The sequence below is a fragment of the Bacillus rossius genome, chromosome 7, assembly GCF_032445375.1.
Source record: "Bacillus rossius redtenbacheri isolate Brsri chromosome 7, Brsri_v3, whole genome shotgun sequence".
In the NCBI taxonomy this organism is placed as follows: domain Eukaryota; kingdom Metazoa; phylum Arthropoda; class Insecta; order Phasmatodea; family Bacillidae; genus Bacillus; species Bacillus rossius.
Genome location: NC_086335.1, coordinates 22690571 through 22713274, shown reverse-complemented (window position 1 = coordinate 22713274; position 22704 = coordinate 22690571). Strand labels below are relative to the sequence as shown.

At 37.7% G+C, this 22704-nt stretch overlaps 1 protein-coding gene across 2 annotated transcripts in view; it reads left to right on the top strand.

Annotated features, from left to right (window-relative positions):
* Positions 1-22704, top strand: part of LOC134533726 (collagen alpha-1(XXV) chain-like) — a 263864-nt gene that overhangs the window by 224323 nt on the left and 16837 nt on the right. For both annotated transcript variants that reach the window (XM_063371317.1, XM_063371316.1), the window contains 8 exons: positions 867-1037; positions 1595-1712; positions 6660-6746; positions 8931-9067; positions 9645-9899; positions 17058-17141; positions 18433-18591; positions 20664-20769. In XM_063371317.1, the coding sequence (XP_063227387.1) occupies positions 867-1037; positions 1595-1712; positions 6660-6746; positions 8931-9067; positions 9645-9899; positions 17058-17141; positions 18433-18591; positions 20664-20769 (1117 nt within the window). The remainder of the gene's footprint in view (positions 1-866; positions 1038-1594; positions 1713-6659; positions 6747-8930; positions 9068-9644; positions 9900-17057; positions 17142-18432; positions 18592-20663; positions 20770-22704) is intronic.

Here is a 22704-nt window from a genome sequence, read left to right as displayed (position 1 = left end):
CATGTATTCCATCTTGTTGCTGTCTCTGATTGTTAGTTCAGTAATAAATAGTCCTGAAAGGGGTAGTAACATATATCATTTTGCTTCTAACATTTCGTGTTTTGCACATGATTTGAAAAAAATTCTTGATATAACAAATATGTTTATGTTTATTTAAAACTTTTACCACATAACCAGTCCTCATTTGAGGATTTTTTTATATATAAATTCAAGCTCAAATTTTTGCCAGCTTTTTGAAAGCTTGAAGGCATGTGAAATACAGGTTTGAATTATTAACCTTTCATATGTAGGCCTCCCCTTAAAAAACTTTATTTTAAGTGTATCATTCATAGATAAAAAAATTTTTTGCAAAACTATTGTTATCTGTTTTTTTTTTTTTCCAGAGTTTCGTGAAAACATAATTTTTAATGAATAATGAATTATATTCCGAAAGTAAATAATTTTAAGGCGAAGGCTATGCATGAACGGTTGAAAGATAAATAACTATGTATCACATGATTACATGGTTTAGAACGTTGCCTTCAAGTTCGTAAGAACCGTGAAACAAGGACATGTCAAGCGCGGCTCCAGAGGAAGGGCGCAGGGGGGGTGATAGCCCCTTCCGAGCCCAAATTTTACTTCTTATTTATTTGTAGGGAATATTAATGTTAACTCAAAATACTTTCGTTAGTGTGCTAAACTCTTCTTTCAATCAAAATTTTGTACGAAAGTACTAAATGTCAGTGTTTGAGAGCATATATTTTGTGAATATCCCAAGGGCAATGTCATGATTGTTAACGGCATCCTGCTGTGTGAGAGCCCTGCCCGTGGAGCCGCCACTGGGACTGGTTGTGGGTGATGAGAGGCGGCGACTGCGTGCACGGCAGGAGTCGGTGATGGGGTCGGGCTTCGGGCCGTCGCTGGGCCGGCCGGGCAGTCCCGGGCCCAAGGGCGAGCCGGGGGCCGCCGGCACCCCGGGGCAGCCCGGGGACAGGGGCTCCCCCGGCAGCAAGGGCGACCGCGGCGAGCCGGGACTGCGCGGCGCCAAGGGCGAGCGGGTGAGCGCCTCATTCCCTGCTGCCCGACCAACCAGGCCTGCGTCCAGACAACCTGCGTTCCCATTCAGGGTCGCCACGAGCTTCAAACTATTGAAATTTGTTGATGTCCATAAATTTATGTTACGAGTGAAAGTTAAAAATATCGTTTGTAACTGTTGAAAAAGTTTTTTTTTGTGGGTATTGTTACACAACAAAATATGTACACCCCCAGAGTCAAGCAAACCTTAGTTATTAAAAAACAAAAAAAAAATTGGGTTTATTGCATGTTAGTTTTAAAAAGTTTATTTTCTAGCAAGCCATTAAATTGTTACTCACTCAAAAAAGTAGGTACTTGATGAATAAGCTAAGATTTCGTTGAACCACTTACAATTTTATGTGCCTAAGGACGTTTTTTAAAAGGTACCCCCATTTAAAAAAGGTTAATGATCATAAGGTCCTTCTTGCCGGCCACATGCACATGGTGGTTGATGGACAGTCTGTTTGTTGCTCTCCTGTGAAGTTGCCCAGTCATGGCTGAGGGCGCAGGTACACTGGTTCAGAGCGCTGTGGTCCCGCAGGGCTACACCGGCGCGGAGGGCGCCCAGGGCTTCAAGGGCGAGCCGGGCAGTCCAGGCATCGACGGGCTGCCTGGCTTCCCCGGCGCCAACGGCAGGGACGGCACCAAGGGTCAGAAAGGTTTGGCCCACCGCCGGCTGCTGCCGTGCACTCGCACCCCGTGCATTGCCGCCGCGATGATGCGCGCTCAGGGGCGGCAATCGAGGTCCTTGTGTTCGGGAGCGGCAGTCTGCAGTGACTCACCGAGAGGCCTCCGGACGTCGAAGGGCTGTGCCCCTCGCGCACAGCACACCGTACTGCCAACACAACTCCATGCTTAAACCAAATGCAGAACAATCCCACTTTGTTCCACTTTGCTTTGATGCAAATAATACAGTCGTAGACATTCCCACACAAGATTCCTCAAAAACCAAAGCTACTTAACTCGTCCATATCAGTCTCAACAGCTTGAAAAAAAATTTTTTTTTTTTTAATTATTCACGTCTCGATTTTCAAAAGTGCGTTCTTCCATTAGTAATAATTTGAACAAAAAAATCTTTTTTATATATATAATTTACTTATTTTCCTAACATCTACTAAACCAACCCAAGGAATATTTCCATGTAGGTCAGTATCACCTTGCACATCCAAAATTTCGTTTTAAATTTTTGAGTTTTCTAGACAGAAATATCATAGTTGGATACAATAAAATTTCATGGATTTGTTTTTCTCTGCACAGTATACTACAGAGCTTTGTATTGCTTATAAAGATTGTTTCACGTTGCTCCCACCACTAGAGTTTCTATAAGTAATACGAAAACAAATACGTGGTTAATAATACTTAGGACTGGGGATTTCAGTCTGACACCAAATTATGCCGCGATATTTCCGGGATTCTGGTCGTTACTTGCTGCAGAAGGCTATGGTCAACCACGACGGTATCACCTCGCCTAGTTCACCCCATCACGCCGTAAACACATTCTCATGGTGTTGGCTGGTGTTCTAGCTCAGATTCCTGGCCGGTTGGGATATCATTATTAATATTAATTTTTGGACGAGGGTTTTTCAAAGCAATTTTTCAGTGCTGACATTTTTTTAAATTTCTGTAAAATGTAACAATAATATTTTCACATGGCATAGTTATTTCCCAGTGAATCATCAACAAAATTTTACCCATAAAAAGGCTGTCCCATAACTCAACTTCAAGTTGATTGGCCAGTAAATTAAGGTTCTGAATTAAAAAACTAAAGTATCGAATCAAAAAGTGTCAGATTTTACGAAATAAAGGCATTTTTTCAAGTACTCAAATCTCCACCCTGCACCAAATTATTGGATACTGAAAATAAAACTACATACATATTACGCAACCATAAATAACCCGACAGTAGTATAGCTTGGCAGGCTCTGGTGCAGGGTTCCGAAGGATGTTGTCGGCCGCCATCTTGGATTATGATGTCACAGCGGCCTTCTTGGATGACCTTTATCTTTGAACTTGACACTTCATCTTGACCTTTGACCATGACCTTTGACCTTGAATGTGAACTTTAACCTCGACCTGGACATTTGATCTTGACAATGAACTTTGACCTTAACCTTGAACTATGACCTTTACCTAGAACTTAGACCTTGATATTAACCTTTGACGTCAGTCACCATCTGGGATTCCGCCATCTTGTCATCGAGCACCCCAATCCACGAATGGTGCAATTTTCGTTATGGTGGCAATATTGAATTCTAATAACATGTCCGCCATATTGAATCTGAAGTTTCGCCTCTTTTTAGATTCTGACGACACAGCCACCATCTTGTTGTCATCTGCTAGAGGCCACCTTCTTGGATGACGACACGACCACCATCTTGATTTTTCTGTTCTGCTAGAGGCTGACATTTTGGATTCCATCATCTTTGTTTTTGGTGTTTTTTTCCTAGAGAGCACCAGCATCGACTGTCTCATGCACATAAGAACGATTTTCCATTACCTGCTAGTGTTTATGTGGTCCTTACCAACACAAATAAATTTATTTACTTTACAAAATACATTGGATGTGCTGTGATTTGAACCATCACAGCTCTAGCTAAATAATTACAGAATTTCAATATGGCCATCAAAATGGCCGATACCATGACATTTGACTGTCTGTTTATAAATAAAACTGCACTCTAGTGGGAAAAAAAATTAAACTAATGTTGTGGTAATGCATTCTAGCAGATGGTGTGAGTGCTACATGGCAGTAATGCTCCTGGTATCGATTACTGAAAACAAGATGGCAGCTGTGCTCTCTCACTGTTAATGTGTGTTAACTAGTGTTTATGGTAGCAAGTATTGAAAATAAAGTTTGGGTCCAGATACTTTAGCAGGTGATGCTATTATTGCTTCAATTTTAAAAATAATAATGAAAGTTCGAACGTGTGTTATGTATTTCTACTTTAACTAATTCTCAGTCTGGTAAATGTCTTGATGGCCGTACGGTCAAAAAAGTATGTTTTCTAATACAGTCGTCAGAGCAGTGATGGTTTGAATCCCAAAACTTCCAATGTATTTTGTAAAATATTATTAATTTAATTGTTTCGATAATAACCACAACAACATTAGCAGTTAATGGAAAATCGATCTAATGTGCATGATACAGCACGATGCATGAGCTCTTTAGGAAAAAAACACCAAAATTAATGATGATGGAATCCAAGATGTAGGCCTCTGGCAGAACAGAAAAAAAAACAAGGTGGAGTCGTGTTGCCTTCCAAGATGGTGGCCTCTAGTAGACAACAACAAGATGGCGGCTGTGTCGTCAGAATATAAAAAAGTATCTGAGACATCATATCCAAGATGGCGGACAGGTTATTAGAAATCAAGTTAGCGACCGTAAAGAAAATTGCAATTTCGAGGATTGGGGCGCTCGATGGCAATATGGTGGAGGTCAAAGGTCAAGGTCATCCAAGATGAGTGCCTTGACATCATAAACCAAGAGGGAAGTCGATCCCTCCGACACCTTCTGCAGAACCCTGCGCCAGAACCGGCCGACTATTGATAACAATCCAAACTAAAATCAACTATGCTATACTTTGGGGGGGAGGGGGTAATTTTGCAGGACTTATGTGGCCAAAAATTTTAATCGGGTAGATTTTACTAGTAATTTGTCGTTACTTAGCATGTTTTTTAAAAGATGGCTAGTTAAAGCAAATATTAAGTTAGCAAACTTATTTTTTTCGGGGGGGAGGGGGGGGGTGGGAGTGAATATTTAAAGGTACGTGATAAAAAAAATTATTGCCGCTTAAATTTTGCAATTAATTTTTTACCGCAAAAGTAGTATAGTATGTTTTATTTATTTTTTTTTTAATTCCATCAATATTAGTCACCTTTTATTTCATTGCATAAATGTTAAGTCACAACATCTAATAATTTGCTCATGGTGAGAACTTAAAAACTTTTAAAAAAAATATCTATAACTTAAAAACTACGACACATTTTGAATTTTTTTTTTAATCAGGATCATCAAATGGCCTATTAACGGTTCTCGGCTTGACGTTGAGTCATAGAACATTCTTTACAATCATCGTTAATAGAGGCCTGAGGCGCCATAATACCTCAGTTGTTGCTTCTCTGTTCCGAGTGAATTCGAAAGGTCAAGGGTTCGAATCCCTTTCCATACCACCAAATTTCGATATATTTTTTTTTTTATAGATTTTACTAATTTTCTCTGTGTAAATTCCATGGTCATTTATTCCTTCAAAATTACTTAATTGTAATTACGTACGTAGTTTACGAGACTTTTCTTATAGGATGTTACTTCGTCACAGTCATGCACACAGACTTAAGACGACATGGCCTCCAAGGTTAAAGTGGGCTCTTTGGCTACTTGGTTGCGATGGAAGTATTAGACTATGGAGAGATTTAAATTGGAGGTCTCTCTGGCTATCATTGGTAAACAAAACAAACCATTGCTGTGTTGAAGTTAGTTCTAGACATTTCTTTAATGTCTTGAAACGTACTCGTTACAAAAAAAAAGTTATAAAGGCTATCATGAAGTGAAAATTGTTTAACAAAAAATGTCCCCAAACACATTACAAAGAATTTATGGTTAAAATTTTTATAATCAAAAATATTTTGTTCCCATCCTGATTTCAATTAGTAACACAGCAAAGATTTAATGCCCCCTTTCCCTAATTCTCGCCTTCTTGTTGGGAAACAACTCAGTGCTCAATAATTCGAGTGATGACGGGTAATAGGGATTGAACACACGAACCCTGTTAAAGTTTTACGAGTCGGAAAAAAAAGTGAACCCCATTCGCATTAGAAGTTTCTTGGCTTGTGAAATTTAGCCGCGTCAGAGGGAAAAGGTTTAACCGAAATTTAGGTCAACATTGCAGTCGCCCTCGTCAGGATAGCTTCCAACTTATGATAGTGCCTGCAATATCGACCGAAACGTCGGTGAAACCTGAAAATCCCGTAAGACAATGAAACTTCAGGCAATGGCTGCGGAAAGACTGCGATCGTTGTTCAGACATCCACAATTCCCTTGAACCTTGAAACTACACAGTAAAGTACACAATGGGAGGTTCACAACAGTAGTAGACATGGGGACGGAAAACCCGCATCGAATATTAAAGTTGACTGACTCTATTCTTCGCCATCTAGCGCCCCATTCCTGAGCGTTGCACTTTGCGTTACGCTGTGACGAGTGACCAGCGGTTGAGACGTACCACTAGAAAACAAGAACGAGACGAGGCGTGAGGAGTGGACTGTGTTACATTTTCATTTTTAAGTTCCTCTTTTTTATGTAAAAAAATCTTTAAAATAATGGCAAAAGGAAGAATTAAATCGTTAATATTATGTAATATATTTTTTCAATTGTGTTTTTATGATTTGACGTTAGAAAAACTTTCAAGAATTTGTATTCGCCTTAAAAATAATTACGTAATTTCACTGGAATTCGATTGTTTGAATTTGTGAAATTTAACCAAGTGTCGTTGATCAGGATATGAATATTTAAATTTCTTGAGATAAATTCGACAATGAAGGTGTAACTTGAAGTGCCAGGGTGTCCCCCCCCCCCTGGGCCCCTGGTGAGGCGAGTGTGACTGTGGCAGGCGAGTCGGGGGAGAGCGGCAAGCCAGGACCTCCAGGGCCGCCGGGAGAACTGGCCGTCCGCCTGCCCGAGGACTCGTCCGGCGCAGGTGAGTCCCGCCCCCTCTGCATAGCAGTGTGAACATGCACCTGTACGTGCACCTGTACCTGCACCTGTACATCCGCCTGTACATGCACCTGTATGTGCACCTGTACCTGCACCTGTACCCAAGTGGTTTGAAGGAAGGACAAAAGACCCCGAGGAAAAACCAGTCAATAAATAAACTAACAGCACTTCATTGAAATCATGAGCTCTACGTATAAGAGATAATACATATAGATAATACATATAGATAATACATATGCCGTAAGGAAACATCGGTTACTTTGTAATGATGCTTTTTTTTTAATACTCTGCAATGGGGAAGATTGATTTAAATCATTATTTTAGAACATACGCCATTGATATGTTGGACTGCTTGTACATAGAGAAAAAAAACCTAAGAACAGACAAAAAAAATTATGACAAGCCAAAATCAAGCGATGTCAAACTGGAAGGAATTAGTCTAAACATAATCGCAGCACAGATGAGTGAGTTGCAACAAAAACCCTGAACACATACAGTTAAAAAAACCTCGACAACACAGAGACAGACAGAGGAACCCAAAGACAACACAGTGACGCACGAGCGAACCCAGCGATGAAATTAAACCCATATTTTGACAACACAACGCCGACAACACACACAAATACAAAAGGTTTTCCCAAGAAAAACAGTTGTGACATTTCGGGAAATCAGGCACAAACAGACAAAAATGCAGACACTGTAAACTAGCAATGGCGTGTGTCCAGAATGATGATTTGAATTTACAATGTTACTTATAATATTCAGTGGCAAAGGCTATGCATAATTACTATAGAAATTATAATTCGCTTCTTCTAATGCCAAACATAAGCCACGGCAAAAAAAAACTACAAAACATTTGGGGGAAAAACCGGGAAAAACAATTACTGTGTACAACTACACACAGTGATTCGGGTTTGGCTTTTAATTGTCTGTGCATTCGGTTATAATTTCATTGTATAGTTTTATCATAACCGATTTTGTTTTCTTCGTAAATGGTTTACAAATATTTGTGATTATGTCTGGACTTTTCTATTGTTGTTGGTTTTTGGCTTGATTTCTACATTTTTGTTGTACTTTTATTTTTGGAGTATGTGTATCAATGTCTAACTCATGTACGACATTTCCATCAATTATTTACGATGTCCAAATCAAATATATGCCATGGTGTTAAAACGAAGTACAAACATGTTATTGATATTGCGATGGACGTTTACCTGTAAACTATTAATGTTACTTAATTTTTTATAACGCAATTTGTGTTTTATTTATTTAAAAATTTTTAAACACACCACCATTGCATAATTAAAATTACTTAAATATATCACCAAATATTTGGTCAGCTGTTGTATTGTATTTACTATAGATGTCGATAAAAAAATACTACCTGTTGCGACTTCCAACTTCCAGAATATTTATACCCATATTCTACACTTTATGACCCCTAGACCCGAAATCATCATCATATAAAAATGTATTCACATTTATTTATATGAATACCGTATGTATTTATGTCGATACATATATGTTTGTGGTCACTTCAACGACTGCGATTTTGCACTCAATACTTTCAGACCCATAAATAAAATATAAAGCCGGAAAATCATGATCAAATCCGCGTATGGGCAAAACCGGACCAAGTGGCTAAAAAAATTGTAAGGATTTTCGAAAAAATAAAAAAATACCTTTACCTCCCTTAGTATTGAAATCTTTAAAACATAAATCATTATTATTTTTAAAATTTTTGGATGGGTGTCTGGACACCACAAACCCACCCTTTGGCCACGGGATAGGAAATGTTCCGCACCAGTTTGGAATTTTTTACCATTAATTTTCGGATTCAACCGCCATGTTATATGTAGTGTATTTTCACGTAATGAGTTTTGTTTCGTTGCTGAAAATCCCACTGTTGTTTTACAAAATTACTTACATAAGGCTTTTTTGTTGTTCTTTGCGCCAAACATATTTTACGTGCAATGTACCTTTTTTATTACATTATTCCAAACATTCAAAATTAAAATTTTAGTCTGAAAAAATTGCATCGTTGTCACTCGCTAGAAGCTCAGTTTTACTCCTGAGGTTCCATTTCTGAAAGCCAGCACGGTTGGTGAAGTGACGTCCAGAGCTCCTGCTGACAGTACACGGTCCATGTGGCATGTTTGCTCCCCAGGACGGGCCGCAGGGCTGAAGGGAGACCCAGGGGACGTCGGGCCCGCCGGCGAGAAGGGCGACGTCGGCGCCAAGGGCGAGAAGGGCGAGAGGGGCACCACGGGCATGGCCGGCATGCCCGGGGCCAACGGCATACAGGTACCTTCCAGGGCGCTGCAGGTGTGCATTGCCGCACACCCAGTCGGCTGCCGACGTTTTAGCATGGGAGTACGTAAGAAAGCAGAACGAAAATTATTGATTTGGTCTTGGAATAACATACACAATTATGGATAAAGTAGCTTGGCTTCTGGGTTGTAGCCGCGTCCTTGGCGAATAATTCACCGACGTTTCGAAGTCGCCATCATCAGGGAGCTGTTACCTACAGTAGGTAGGTAACTGCTCCCTGATGATGGCGACTGCAATGTCGACTGAAAAGTCGGTGAAATATTCGCCAAGAATGCGGCTACAACCCAGAAGCCAAGCTACTTCAGACAATGGCCGTGAAAGCCTGCGAACATTATTAAAATTATGGATACTTGAAAAAAAATTATATATTTTGTCCGAACAAATTTAACATTGCAGCACTTCTGATCATATATTATTATTGGTTCGTAATTATAGCTACAAGATATGGTTATAACATGAAGAGTGATTATTTTTGATTTCAATAATAGTTTAATAGTAGGAGGAGCGTGTGGGTTCTGGAGCAGAGAGACGGGTGTGCTGCTGGTTGCAGGGCCCCGCAGGCGAGAAGGGGGAGCCGGGCAGCTTGGGCCCAGGCGGACCCCCGGGACCTGCGGGCCAGAAGGGCGAGCGAGGGGAGCGAGGCCCGCCCGGCCCGGCCACCATCACAGGGCTGGAGCGGGACCTGGTGACCATCAAGGGCGACAAGGGCGACAAGGGCGACCGTGGCAAGAGGGGCAAGCGGGGTCCCATTGGGCCGCCCGGGCCCCCGGGCTTCTCCGGCAGGGCGGGGGCCGGCTCGCTGCTGGTGAGGCTCTGCGCTGCTCGACATTCACTAGTGTTACCTGATGACACACTGTGGCCCGAGGATTACAACTCTCGAGCTAGTTTGGACAGGCAAACAGCAGAATGTAACAAGCTTTCTTGCAGTCAAAATTAATATTTCATAATAAGTATAAAATTAAAATATATATATTTCCGACCCTTCTATTCTAGTTTGAAGTGTTATAACCAATTCACTCTCTAAAATTTTGTTTGAAAATAACATTAAATTTACAACGATTCCAGTCACTTGAATTACATAGGTACATTTCTAATTAAGCTTCATAAAAGAATTCGATTTCATTTTCAAGGAATTAAGTATTCCAATTATATTACATATTTTGAGTCAAACACGTAAATTTTCTTTTGTAAATGTTTTCATCATCATTCAGAATAGCTTTAGTACCTATTTTTTATGAATTTAATGTATCACAAAAATATGTATTTTTTTTTTTTGTATTTTTAAGATATGTGCTTTAAAAATGGAAACTACGACATGGGTATATGAATTAGATATTTCAAAATGTTACAAAGGATAAACAGTCAGTATACAATAGCAGTTAAAAAGAATGTTAAAGTAATATAATCTTTAATCACAGTAGGGTAGAGTGGGGGAATTCCGATCACTTAAGCAAGATTGTCCATATTAAGACAATTTGTTATGGAAAGGAGGTGTAAAACAGAATATATATTCTCCTATATTATGACATGACTTGTGAGTATTAGAAATAAAGAAATTGTTATTGGTTTGGGAAAAAAAATTTAATGTCATATGTTTGTTCGGAATTACACCGACATTTGGGTAATTCCGATCATTTATATTCACCAATATATTAAAATTATTTTGGACATATGGCTGTTACTTAACTAATACTAAAAGCACAAATAAATGCATAGCACACTACAAGCAAATGAATTAAAATATTTTGTGTGAAAAAAAATTGTTGAGACAAAATAAAAATTATGTAAATTATAGCTGATAAAATCAACTCTTAAGTGATTGGTATTAATGACTGACAATAGTCACAAATATAATTGTCTGGTGTATCAAAACCAGTGCACTCTGCATGAGCCCACTCTGAACACGAATGCACCTATACCAAAGTTCATTGTCATGTCCTTTATCTACACAAATATCGCAAAAGTCTTTGGCATTGCTTATTGTAGGTTCTATGTCATCACAAGGATCAGCAACTTCATCATCTTTTGAGGAACTAACTGGAAGTATCTTCTTACAACATTGTTTATTTTTTGGCCAGGAATCTGGGCCTAAGTCTCCATGAAGTCCTTTCTTCTTTCTTATTTCAAATTCTTTATTATTATTTTTTGCAACAGCCCTTTTTACCCTAGCATCTTCAAGACATTTATTTTGCTGAGTTGAAGTTAGGATCTGAGAATACATTTTTCTTATAGGCCTTGTCTTTGACTCTATTGCGACCCGAGAAATTATTTTTGGGACTGGAGCCTCATCCTGGAAAGAACACGAAGGACCAGCACAACTGGAATGTGTAAAATCCATATTGGGCGAGACAATTCTGTTCCCGGTAGTTGAACTTGAAATAACAGAAGTGACAGTGGTAACATTTTCAATTCCTCCTTCTATGATAGACCTATCCACCTCTTGCCGATTACTGGGAAAGAATTCCTCTTCAGAAAAAATATCTGGATCTAGAGGGCAAATTCCAGTTTTCCGAAAACCATTGACTGCCTTCTCAATTGTTGCTACCTTCATAAAAACAATGTTAAAGAGTCCTGAAAGTTCATCTGGACTGAGTTTTTCGTGGGGATGATTTACCATCCATCTTCTGCATGCTTCGTGATAGGCCTTCTTCAGTGGTGCATAGAAAGCAACATCGAAAGGCTGCATTCTATGGGATGTGTGTGGAGGCAGAGACAGCATGATTATTCCATTGTGACGACAAAATTCATATGACTCGAGAGATATGTGGCTGGAATGGTTGTCCAGAACAAGAAAAACTGGATTGTTAGGATCTGGTTTACAAAAGGAACTGAAATGTTGTAGCCATGCTAAAAAGTTCCTCATTTATCCAGCCTGACTTGGAACACTGATACAAAGAACCTGGGGGACCATCTGTCTTCATAATCTTGCTCAGCCTTTGACGTGGGTAGATAAACATTGGTGGTGCGAAAGAACCGCTGGCACTCATTTCACATACAATCATCACATTTTGTCCCCATTTCCCAGGTGACTGCTGTTCCAACTCTCTTCTCCCCCTTTTTGGCGATTATCTTGCCTGGATTTTGGACAGTACTTATGCCAGTCTCGTCTACGTTGAAGATCCTGTCATGTGAAAATTTTTGCTTCAATATTACGTCTTCCAAATTATCATAAAACAATTTGACTTCTAACTTTATTGAACACTGTTATCCTATTGATGCTGGTTGCTTGTGGTTGTCGGAGTGATATGCTGGGATGTCGCCTCATGAAACCTTCCAGCCAATTTATTTTCCATGCAGAAATTGTGTGGAATCTACATTTTCTCAGCAAAAGAAAAAGCTAGCTTTCTGAGGTCTGTCATTGTGATCCCATAATATAATTTTGACAGAAGAATTACATGTTCTGCAATATCATTTTCCTGTGCAGTGTTAAATATTGGTGGTCGTCCTAAAATAACTTTTGAAACATTACCTGATTTCAGTCGGTCATGAAGTGTTGCATATGGAATTCCATAGCATTTAGCTACTTTCCGAATTCTTTCCTTTTTTTCCTCTATGGCTGTAACAGCTGCAGTCAGTGTTTCAGCATTCCATGATACTTTTTGTGTTGTTAGTACTCTATGTTGAAGCATCAGTGAACAGTGTATTACATAATTGTTATTAAAATATTTTATATTATTAAAATTTATTGATTAAAAAGCTATATAGTGTAATTCTGATCATTCGGGGGGATTCCGATCAGCACTGATCGGAATTACCCCGAATTACCATGCGTAAACAAACTCGCATCTTCTGTAACTCACGGTACCTAAGTTAAAAAAATTTGTAAGTTCATTATTATTCATATTAATCCTGTTTACTTGTGTATAAATAATTGCAGATTTTACTTATGGCTAGTTTATTACCTACCTTACATAATATGATCCAAATTTCTTACACGAATTATCGACGAAATAAACAAAATACTCTTGCCGCTGTCATTACGCAGGCAGAATCGCACCAACTATTTGAACGTGCTTCATTTATCCTCCGCAAGAGCGTAGCATCGTACAACTGACTCAAATAAATCGATATTTCAGAGATCGATAGTGGTCGGAATTACCCCGATGATCGGAATTCCCCCACTCTACCCTACAAAATTAACAATCACTTATAAAATCAATTATTAAATAACTTAAATTTTTTAATTGGATGGAAATTCCTGTATCAACAATATAAAAGCTTAAATCATTTGAAGGGTGAGATTACTATAAATTAGAGGTGGACGGGATCCCGAAATTCGGGATAATACCTCGGGAAAACAATTTTAAATTGTAAAAACCTTCGTCGTACTAATTTTTATATTAATAAAATACTTTATGTATACATACGTCCCGTAACAACTTCGTATACGTATTAAACGAACAAAGTACAAAGACATTACAAAAAATAAAATAAATATTATAAACATTAACCTAAATTCAACACTCGTTCATAAACATAGTTTAAAATAAATCTCTGACTACATATATATTATTTTAATGAATTTATTTTTAAGTTTGGCGAATCTTAAAATCTTTGCCGTATTTTTAGGTTATAATTTGTCTTGAAAATTAACAAAAGTAACAATAAGGAGAGTTGCTAAACGCGTAATATTCGAAAAGCCAATAAACAGAAAGACGCCATCTTGGTTTCAAATATTCTGCTATTATAAACATCTTAAACATCAGAGGGTTTTACGTTTTAGTAGTTGGTCATTATGTAAGAATGAAAGTGAGCTATTAAAAACGAGTGGTATTTTTAAAGTACGCGTGATAATTATTTCCCGTAAATTTCATTTAATAAAAAAAGGATAGTTTATACACTTGTGTGAACGATAAAGCCTGGCATTCCAGGCAGTAGTAAAAGTAAACCAGGTGTGTCTTCTGTGCCTATTTGGAAGTTCTTTAAGAAATTACCAAATAACAAGGTGCAATGTACTTTGTGCCCTTCTGTCCTGAAAACGGAATATGGTTCCACAATAGGTATGCACAGACACTTAACACAACATCCGAAGGCAAAAAATGAGTTGGCCATTCTTCAGGAAAAATCACATCTTTCAAATTATCAACCATAAGTGAGAAAAAGTCAGTTAAATCAGATGTACCAACAAATTAGCCCAAGCTAGCTAATTTTGTCACCTGGGGTATTGACCACCCCAAACAAAAGGCATTGACAAAAGAAGTAGGTAAATGGTTAGCAAAGGGTTGCCATCCATACAGCATTGTTGACGAAAGAGGCCTAAAAAATGTTTTAAAATTGGCTCAGCCTCTGTACAGTCTGCCATCGAGCAAAACATTCAGCAGGAAAATAATTCCAGAGTTGTACGAAGAAACTGTCAGCAGTTTGAATGCTAAAATAGGCAGTGTGATTTCCACTGTGTCATCTCTAGCGTTTACAACAGACTTGAGGTTGTCGAGAAGTAATCTTGCATTCTTGTCAGTTACTATGCACTGCATGGATTAATATTTCAGTCTTCAGTCTCATTGTCTAGGTTCATTTCATTTCTCTGGTGACCACACTGCTTATGCAATAGTTTGTGAGAAATTCAAAGAATGCTTACAGAAATGGAATCTGAGTGATACATGCAACACATTGCCTGTATTTGTAGTGACTGACAATGCAAGGAACATGAAGGCTGCAGTCTCATTATTAAAGCCCTTCAGTCACTTGCAATGTTTTTTGCACATAATTTACAGCTTATTGTCTGATGCAAAGAAGAGTTCCGCAGAAATACAAGATTTGGTTAAAGCATGCAGATCTATAGTTGGTTACTATAAGCATAGCACTACAGGCATGGAGAGGCTTTATAAAATTCAAAATCAATTGAGATTGCCAGAACTTGGAGTGATTCAGGACTGCGAAACACGCTGGAATTCAGAATATCTGATGCTTGAACAGTTACTGACCATTAAGGAAGCTATTTCAAGGGACTTGCTTTCAGAAGGAAAACATGACAATCTAAGTACCTATCTCAGAATGGAAAATGGTTGATACATATGTGAAGATTCTCAAGCCTCTTTATCAGGCAACAGTGGAGGTGTGTGGTGAAAGGACACCGACAAGTTCAATTGTTATTTAAATTATTTATTTAATAACAAACAAACTGTACAAGTACTGTGCTGAAAATGAACATGGAACTGGGAAAACATTTGGGCACAATTTGCTACTGTCACTTAAATCAAGGTTTCCTGCTTACAAAACAAAGCAACCATATTTGTCAGCCATGATGCTGGATCCCCGCTTCAAGCACATTCTTCTAGACAAGTATGAGAAGGATGCAGCTATTCATTTCCTTACACAGCAGAGCCAGGCACAATCCTACAAGACTGAGCATAACCATGCCAGTAAGTAAACCATTAATAAATAACCAATTATTCCAGTAATAAAAAATTCATTTTTTTTAGACTAAGTTTTCAATCTGTTTTTGTTTCAGTTTCACAAAGGCCTGTTCCACAGAATCCTGGCTCTCTATGGGAGGAGTTTGGCTTGCTGGCTTCTCAAGCTCAAAAACAATATGCTACTTCAACAAATCTCTTCGGTCAGAACTTGGACATGTACCTGTGTGAACCTGTTATAGACATAACGGAGGATCCTTGTTTGTGGTGGAAAAATAATATAACCCGATTTTCAACACTCAAAAACATTGTTTTGTTATCTTGGCATACCAGCAACAGAGGTTGCCAGTGAACGGGTTTTTTCTAGTGCTGGCAATATTGTCAGTGCCAAAAGAGAAAAATTAACAAGTGAACATGTTGAAGAGTTGGTGTTTCTTCATGAAAATTTAAAGTAGAGTAGGACACACAATGTTTGTATTTATTACATTTTATGTTCTTTATTATTTGTATTTGTGTGTCTTTCCTTTTTTGTGATTTGGACTATAAATGTGGATGGTTTATTAAAAAAAAAAACTTAAAAATACGCACATTTTGAAAGTAAATATAATTTTCTGTACATCAAGCTAAGAGAGTATTTACTGCTCTTGATCCCGATCCTGAAAATCTAATGTATTTCCCGACTGAATCCCGTCCCGAAGTAAAAATGCTATTCCCGTCCACCTCTACTAGAAATAATGATTATCCTATATTACAGTATTGTTATGAATAATGATAAATAATACAATTTTGGGGATATCTTAACATAACAATCATTATTAAAGTAATTTAGTAGTTATAAAATGGTTTCCTTTTTGAACAGCATCTAATTTCTCTTATATATATTCAACTACATATTATGATGACATGGAACATTTCAAATTGGTCGATTCAAACCATGCCAAAAAAGTTGTGAAATTTTCATCTAAGAATTAGTAAAACATATCCCAAGGGTATGTTTAACAATTATAAAACTTCAATTCAAGATTTGAATTACCCTTTCACCTGAATTACAAGAAGTTTTCCTGGGAAACTTTGAAAGATTGTCAATTTTTAAAACGGTGATCTCAAATAATATTTGCTCATATAAGTGTGTGGTTATGACAATTTCTGCGAATATATTGACACTTTTATCAAATGCTTCTTTCCTCAGCATGTGTGTGCAAGACAAAAAGCTTGTATCATTGACCCCTTTTTTACAATATTTATGCATAGTAGATACAGCTTCTGCACTATCTTCTTGTCTGAATTTCAAATAAGATTTTTGCTATTTTGTTGAGGTCTATGTTTTTTGGCTGTCAGAACACAATTATTAAACTAAAATTAATTAAAATGTGATGTTTTACAAGCTAATTACATTTTAAGAATGGGTACTGAATATAAATTAATAAATATAATTCCTCACTGCAGTTGTTGAAAATAACTTTAAAATGAGTTAATCCAGAAAGGTAATACATGTTTTTTTTTTTCCTTGAAGTTGAGAAACAACGTACGTAATGCCTGATAGATTACTCGCCTCAGTAGAGTGCCGAGCATTATCGTGTAACCGCTGGCAGTGAACGTGTGCTGTGCAGGGTCCGCCCGGCCGGCCAGGTGTCCCGGGAAGTCCTGGAGCCAAGGGCGACAAGGGAGACCCCGGCGAGATCCCCACCGCGCTGGTGAGCGGACTCCGTCGGTCCTGGTGCGAGGCCGTGTCTGGGCACTGCTATCACTCGTGGTGCAACACACTTCTAGAGAGCATTTTATCTCACACTGAACTCCCTAAAACTAAGAGATATTCATTTGTTTGTAAGGATCACATCCAATAAATTCATGTTGACGGTTATAATTCACTGTGCCATCATCATAACTCTGGAAGTATGATATGTTTTAAATACCTGTTACCCGTTAATAATAGTAAATCACTGTGGAATATAGATAGATCATCTTCAATTTCAACGACTAAATTTCATTCATGATTTCATGTAATCTTAACATTCATTTCTTTTTAATCAATATGTACTTTTAAATCCAATTTTATTTGTGTGACCCAATATCCATCAAATGTGTATAGATATGTTTGGAGCAGAAAAAGTCACTTCATATTGAGGTTTTTCACTGTAGATAAATTTGTAAAATTAAAGAGTACCTAGTCATTGCATTCATTTTTTATCATTTCACAGGTTCTTGACAATACATATAGGTAGGCTACTGCCTACAGCAAATACTTGAACATATATATTCAATTAAAAGAACTTGTCAGTTGGGTACCTATAGCATTATAGAAATCGAAGAAATTATGGTATGGCTATCAATTTGTGGATTTCAATGCCAATCTGAATATTCAATTTTAAAGATTTCCATGTCTGATTTATAATGTACAAACAACTATTTTCATAGTTTATTAGTAAGTTAAATCTAAATCTAAGTGTTTATGTTAATAGTGAATAAATTTAACTATTTAAATAAACATTTAATTAACCTACAATTCTTGCTTCAGTAAATTAATTTTCTTTAACATGATGCAGCAGCGTAGCCAGGATTTGTGAATGGGGGGTGTTAAGAAGCATGGCTCCCCCGTAATAAAGTGGGGGGTTGGGGGGTCCTCCCCCGGGAAAATTTGGATTTTAAGGTGTAAAATAGTGCTATTTTAGCAGTTTTTGGTACTTAAATTTAAATATTGTAATGGTAAAAATTTTATTAATTTTAATATGAAATTTTTTTGAGTGATGAATAAGAAATTAATTAAAGATTTGGTGCTAATGGGGGGGTTTGAACCCCTAACCCCCCCCCCTGGCTACGCCCCTGTCCTGATGACAAATAGATGTTTTTTTAAGAATGCAACTTCCTGAAGATATGGTGATAGCCCAAAATAATGTAGTTAAATAATGTGATTGATGTCGCGGCCGGCACCTCGGGGTAGAACGAGAGAGAGAGAGAGAGAGAGAGAGTGTGTGACTGTGTGCGCAGCTGAGAGCCGCCAAGGGGGACAAGGGGGAGCGCGGGCAGCCGGGCCTGGGCCTCCAGGGCCCGCCGGGTCCCCCGGGCCTGCCGGCGGCCTTCGGCGGCGAGGACGGCGCGGTGCGCTACATGCCCGTGCCGGGCCCGCCTGGACCCCCTGGGCCGGCGGTGAGCGCCAACAAGCACTGGGCACATGCCGCTCGACCTCACTACTTGCACATGGAGTTGCAAACCTTACATCTGACGCGATGTCAATAATTCAAAAAATTTAAATATTTTAAGCTTTAACACATTTAAAAAAAAAAAAATCTAAATGCAGCCTCAGATTTAAAGTCAAGTGAAAACTTTTTTTTTTTTTTTTTTTTTTTTTTTACTAAACGCTAAATATTATCAGAAAAATTAATTCAGACTGCACAAGCAGTAGTGGATTTTGGGAGAGTTATAATTTGACCTTACCTCCACTGGTTTACACTTAGATAGAGGTAGATAACTTTAAAATAAGACCAACAGCAAATTAAATAAAAAATTCTAAATGTAACTTTGCCCCACAGCCATTTATTTTTTGACATATTTACAATACAGATAAAAACTTTAGATTTTGCACAATTTGTTCAACATTTTTTTATCTAATCTTTTTTTGTCACAACTCCCTAGCCAAAGTCTGCAATGAGTGTAACGAGTATGTAATCTGAAACTTGAAGAATTTCTCTCTATTAGTTCTCTTAAACTCTTCCTACGATGATAATTTTTTTTGTTTTCAGTAATAATAAAGGTCAAGCAAATACCAAATCAGAAAGTCAAGGGAGTAAAAATGTTATCATCAGAGCTTTATAATTTGTAGTACCGATCATTTCAAAGATGTAGTGTTTTTAAAAGCATTTTTTTTTTTTTTTTTTTTTTGGATTTTCATGAACCCTGCTGCGATTTGGACTAGATTTAGACTATCATCTTAACTTTCTGTACCCCCATATGTGAAGTTTCTAAGTTGTTAGGCCAGATCTTAACTTATTCATATTTTTTCTCAATTTATTCTGTGGCTACAATGATCAAACAATGTGCACAATTGTTAAATTTAATTTTAAAAAAATAATTCAACAACTTTACAATCTACAAAAACAGTAATTAATTTATGTATGTAAATGAGTCTTAAACATATCTACAAAGGTAACGTAATTTTCCGACAAATGGGTAAATTTACATAACTTTGAACCAGAAGCATACAAATCTACTTTAATTCTTAACTGACATCTTCACTTATTCTTGCACAAGTTGTATGCAATCTCCAAGTATGTGAATATGATTTCTTTTAACCGTGCAGTATATTATTGAATAAATTCATCACAAGGTGTAGTTTCGTATGAAAGCTAATAATTCCAAACGATACTTAGAAAGAAAATCAAGAAGCAGGATGTATTGACACGTTGTGACCAGCTACATTGTTAGTAATTGAAGTAGATGGCATATTGTGACGTATATTTGAAGTCCCTTTCTATTTCACCATCACCCGTATTGCAACACCCAAAACATTGTGGAAACGGTGTTTGACCATGTCAAACAGTTAGTTATTATGAAATAAAATTTCCGCCATTGACACAGTCATTTTCGTAACTTTAAAAGTACATTTAAAGGTTTCCACAACGCTAACACTGCACTTGAGCCAAGGTGCCGGGTGTCGGCGGAGATCTTCAGCCTGACAAATAGCGACTTTGAGCAGAGTCTGTGTGGCCACCCCTATGGGGGACAAACTCTAATTTCCGAAACTGATATCAAGTTTTTAAGTAGTTTTAGGTCCATCCGCTACATAGCAGCAATCATAATATATTACTAACACAGCCACATTGATTGTGAGGGGTAAAGCATAAGCTATCAGGCAAACAAATCAGTGAAAATTTATTCACTTTGTTTTGGTAGTTACATATTTTGTGGTGTGGCATGCCAGAAAGTTTTGCATCTCCTAATTATTTATATATAACATGCAATTTTGTATTACAAATCTACATTGATTGTTTTTTTTGCACAGTTTAAATTTCTTACTAATCAATTAGTTGTCAAGTAGTTAAATAACATTATGAAGCTAAAACTTTGGATTTTAACACCTAGCCTGAGGAGGTTTATTTTTTTGTTAGTAGTTATGGGCCCACTCAACAGGTAGCGTCATATTTCACGCAAAACATGGTTTCAGTTTCCACTTGTATGTCTCCCTCCTCGTTCTACTGCCACCCCCACTTGTCGCGTTGCAGGGCCCTCCAGGGTCTCCGGGACCGGGCGTGACGTCGCCCAGGGAGGAGAGGGTGCCCGTGTACGGCGACCCGCAGCACCGACCCCCGCCGGGCTTCAGCCAATCAGGTACCTGGCCCGGCTCACGCACGCGCACATCTGTAAGACACCTGTGCGGTCCAACAGAGTTAAGCATCGCGTCATCTCTGGATACTGTGCTTGTTTGTTGCACGCATACCGCCCTTATTTTGACTTGCATGCAGGCAATCAGCACACTTTAAAATACAAAGAAAGTTTTCCATTAAATATATATTTTTATATTCTTATGTTTATCTACCCCTCTTCGTTGTCACAATCTTGCAAGCGCAAGCAAGTCCGCAGGCCCCCACAGTGGGCCTTTTTGATTTCAGGGGGCCTGGGCCCCCTGCTTAAACCCTCCCCCTTCTGGGATTTACGCCCAGGTTCTGATCTGTGGTAACAGGTGACACTATTCCCAGTGTCCACGTGCTATTTCTTGGATTAATTAAATGATTTTTTTTTTATTTTTCCCGTCATTTTTTTAACGAATCCTTGATGCTGGTTAGTCAACAGTTGTATCAAGTGGCTGTAGGCACAGTATATGCTGACCGTGAATATTCTCTACTGTGCAGCCTCACCCCGATCTACTTCTATTTAACTCTACGGGATTTGTAAGGAGAGGAGATAAGTATTTTACCTATTAGACCTAATGGGTAGTTCTATGCATACCTGGCCCATGCCGTGGTCACGCGACTTCTCTCAGTGTGGTTCACAGCAGCAGCGAGTGTGAATTAGAATGTTACTTCCTTGTGTGTTCCGAAGAGGAGATCGCACTTGGGTATTTCTTTTTTAAAAACCTCGTAGTAGTTACTTGTGCATTTTGTGATAGTTGTGGTCCAAGCGTACCATTAAACAGTTGACTTTCTTTTGATATTGATCTTATTTATCTAATGGTTTACTAAATTCTCTGTGTTACATCATCTAAAAAAAAATAATTGAAATAACTGCATTCCTTAGATAATGGGAACGAATCTCATTCCTTTACATGTCTTGACAATTTTTTGCTGTTTTGTTATATCTATAGTTAGCTTAAAGTCTTTAATTGTGTTTGACCTAGTGTACTCTCAAACGTGTTGTATAGGTATTTCTTATTTTTAAAACTGTCGTATTTGTTTACTATTTTTCTTTAATATGTCTTTCTATGATTTACTTCTGTTCTTAAACACAATTTTACTCTCTTTATCTTTTGCTATTTTACCAAATTTTTAAGTCTCTTGTTTGGTGGTATTTATTTTAATTAAATACCAATTGGTTGAATCGTCAAAAATTGATTTTTCATAGTAAAATATCAATTAGAATATAAATACAGGCCTTTTAATTGTACGTTTTCATTTACAATATTTGAAAAATTTTGTAACTAACATATATATTATATTATTTTACAAATTCAAGTGAAAATTGTGTATTATGGCAATATACTTAGCAATATACTTAGCAATGAAGCGAAAGATTTTCCTCATAGTAGTTTTAACAATAAATATAATAAAGATGTAAGATTTTAATGTAATTGCAGTTGAACTCAACACAAATGAAAGAGAGAGAGAGGGGAAGAAAATTTTCCCGAAGAAAACTCATTCCCCTTACGTTACGATTGTTATCCCTAAAGCATTCTAATTCTCATACCAGTTGACTGCAGCAAGAGTTGAATCCACTGAACATAACACCACAAATATTTAATCTATTGTATATACATTTAAATTAATTGAGAGTGTATCCATTAGGAAACTCAGATGCAGAGAAACTTATAATTATCTTTAAGAGTTTGTTTCAGTGTTTCAATTTACTCTTTGGGTGCATATTTTTTTAATGTTCCCTGTTTTAACCACTTGTAATACTTGTGTGCACGCTGCTTTTCAAGAACGAGTCCGTGGCAGTTACGAGGAGCTAAAAGCATTGAAAGAACTGAAGCAGTTAAAAGAAGAGGGACTGGGTAAAATTTATTCATTATGCATAATTAACATTACATGTAATCAATCTACTACAATT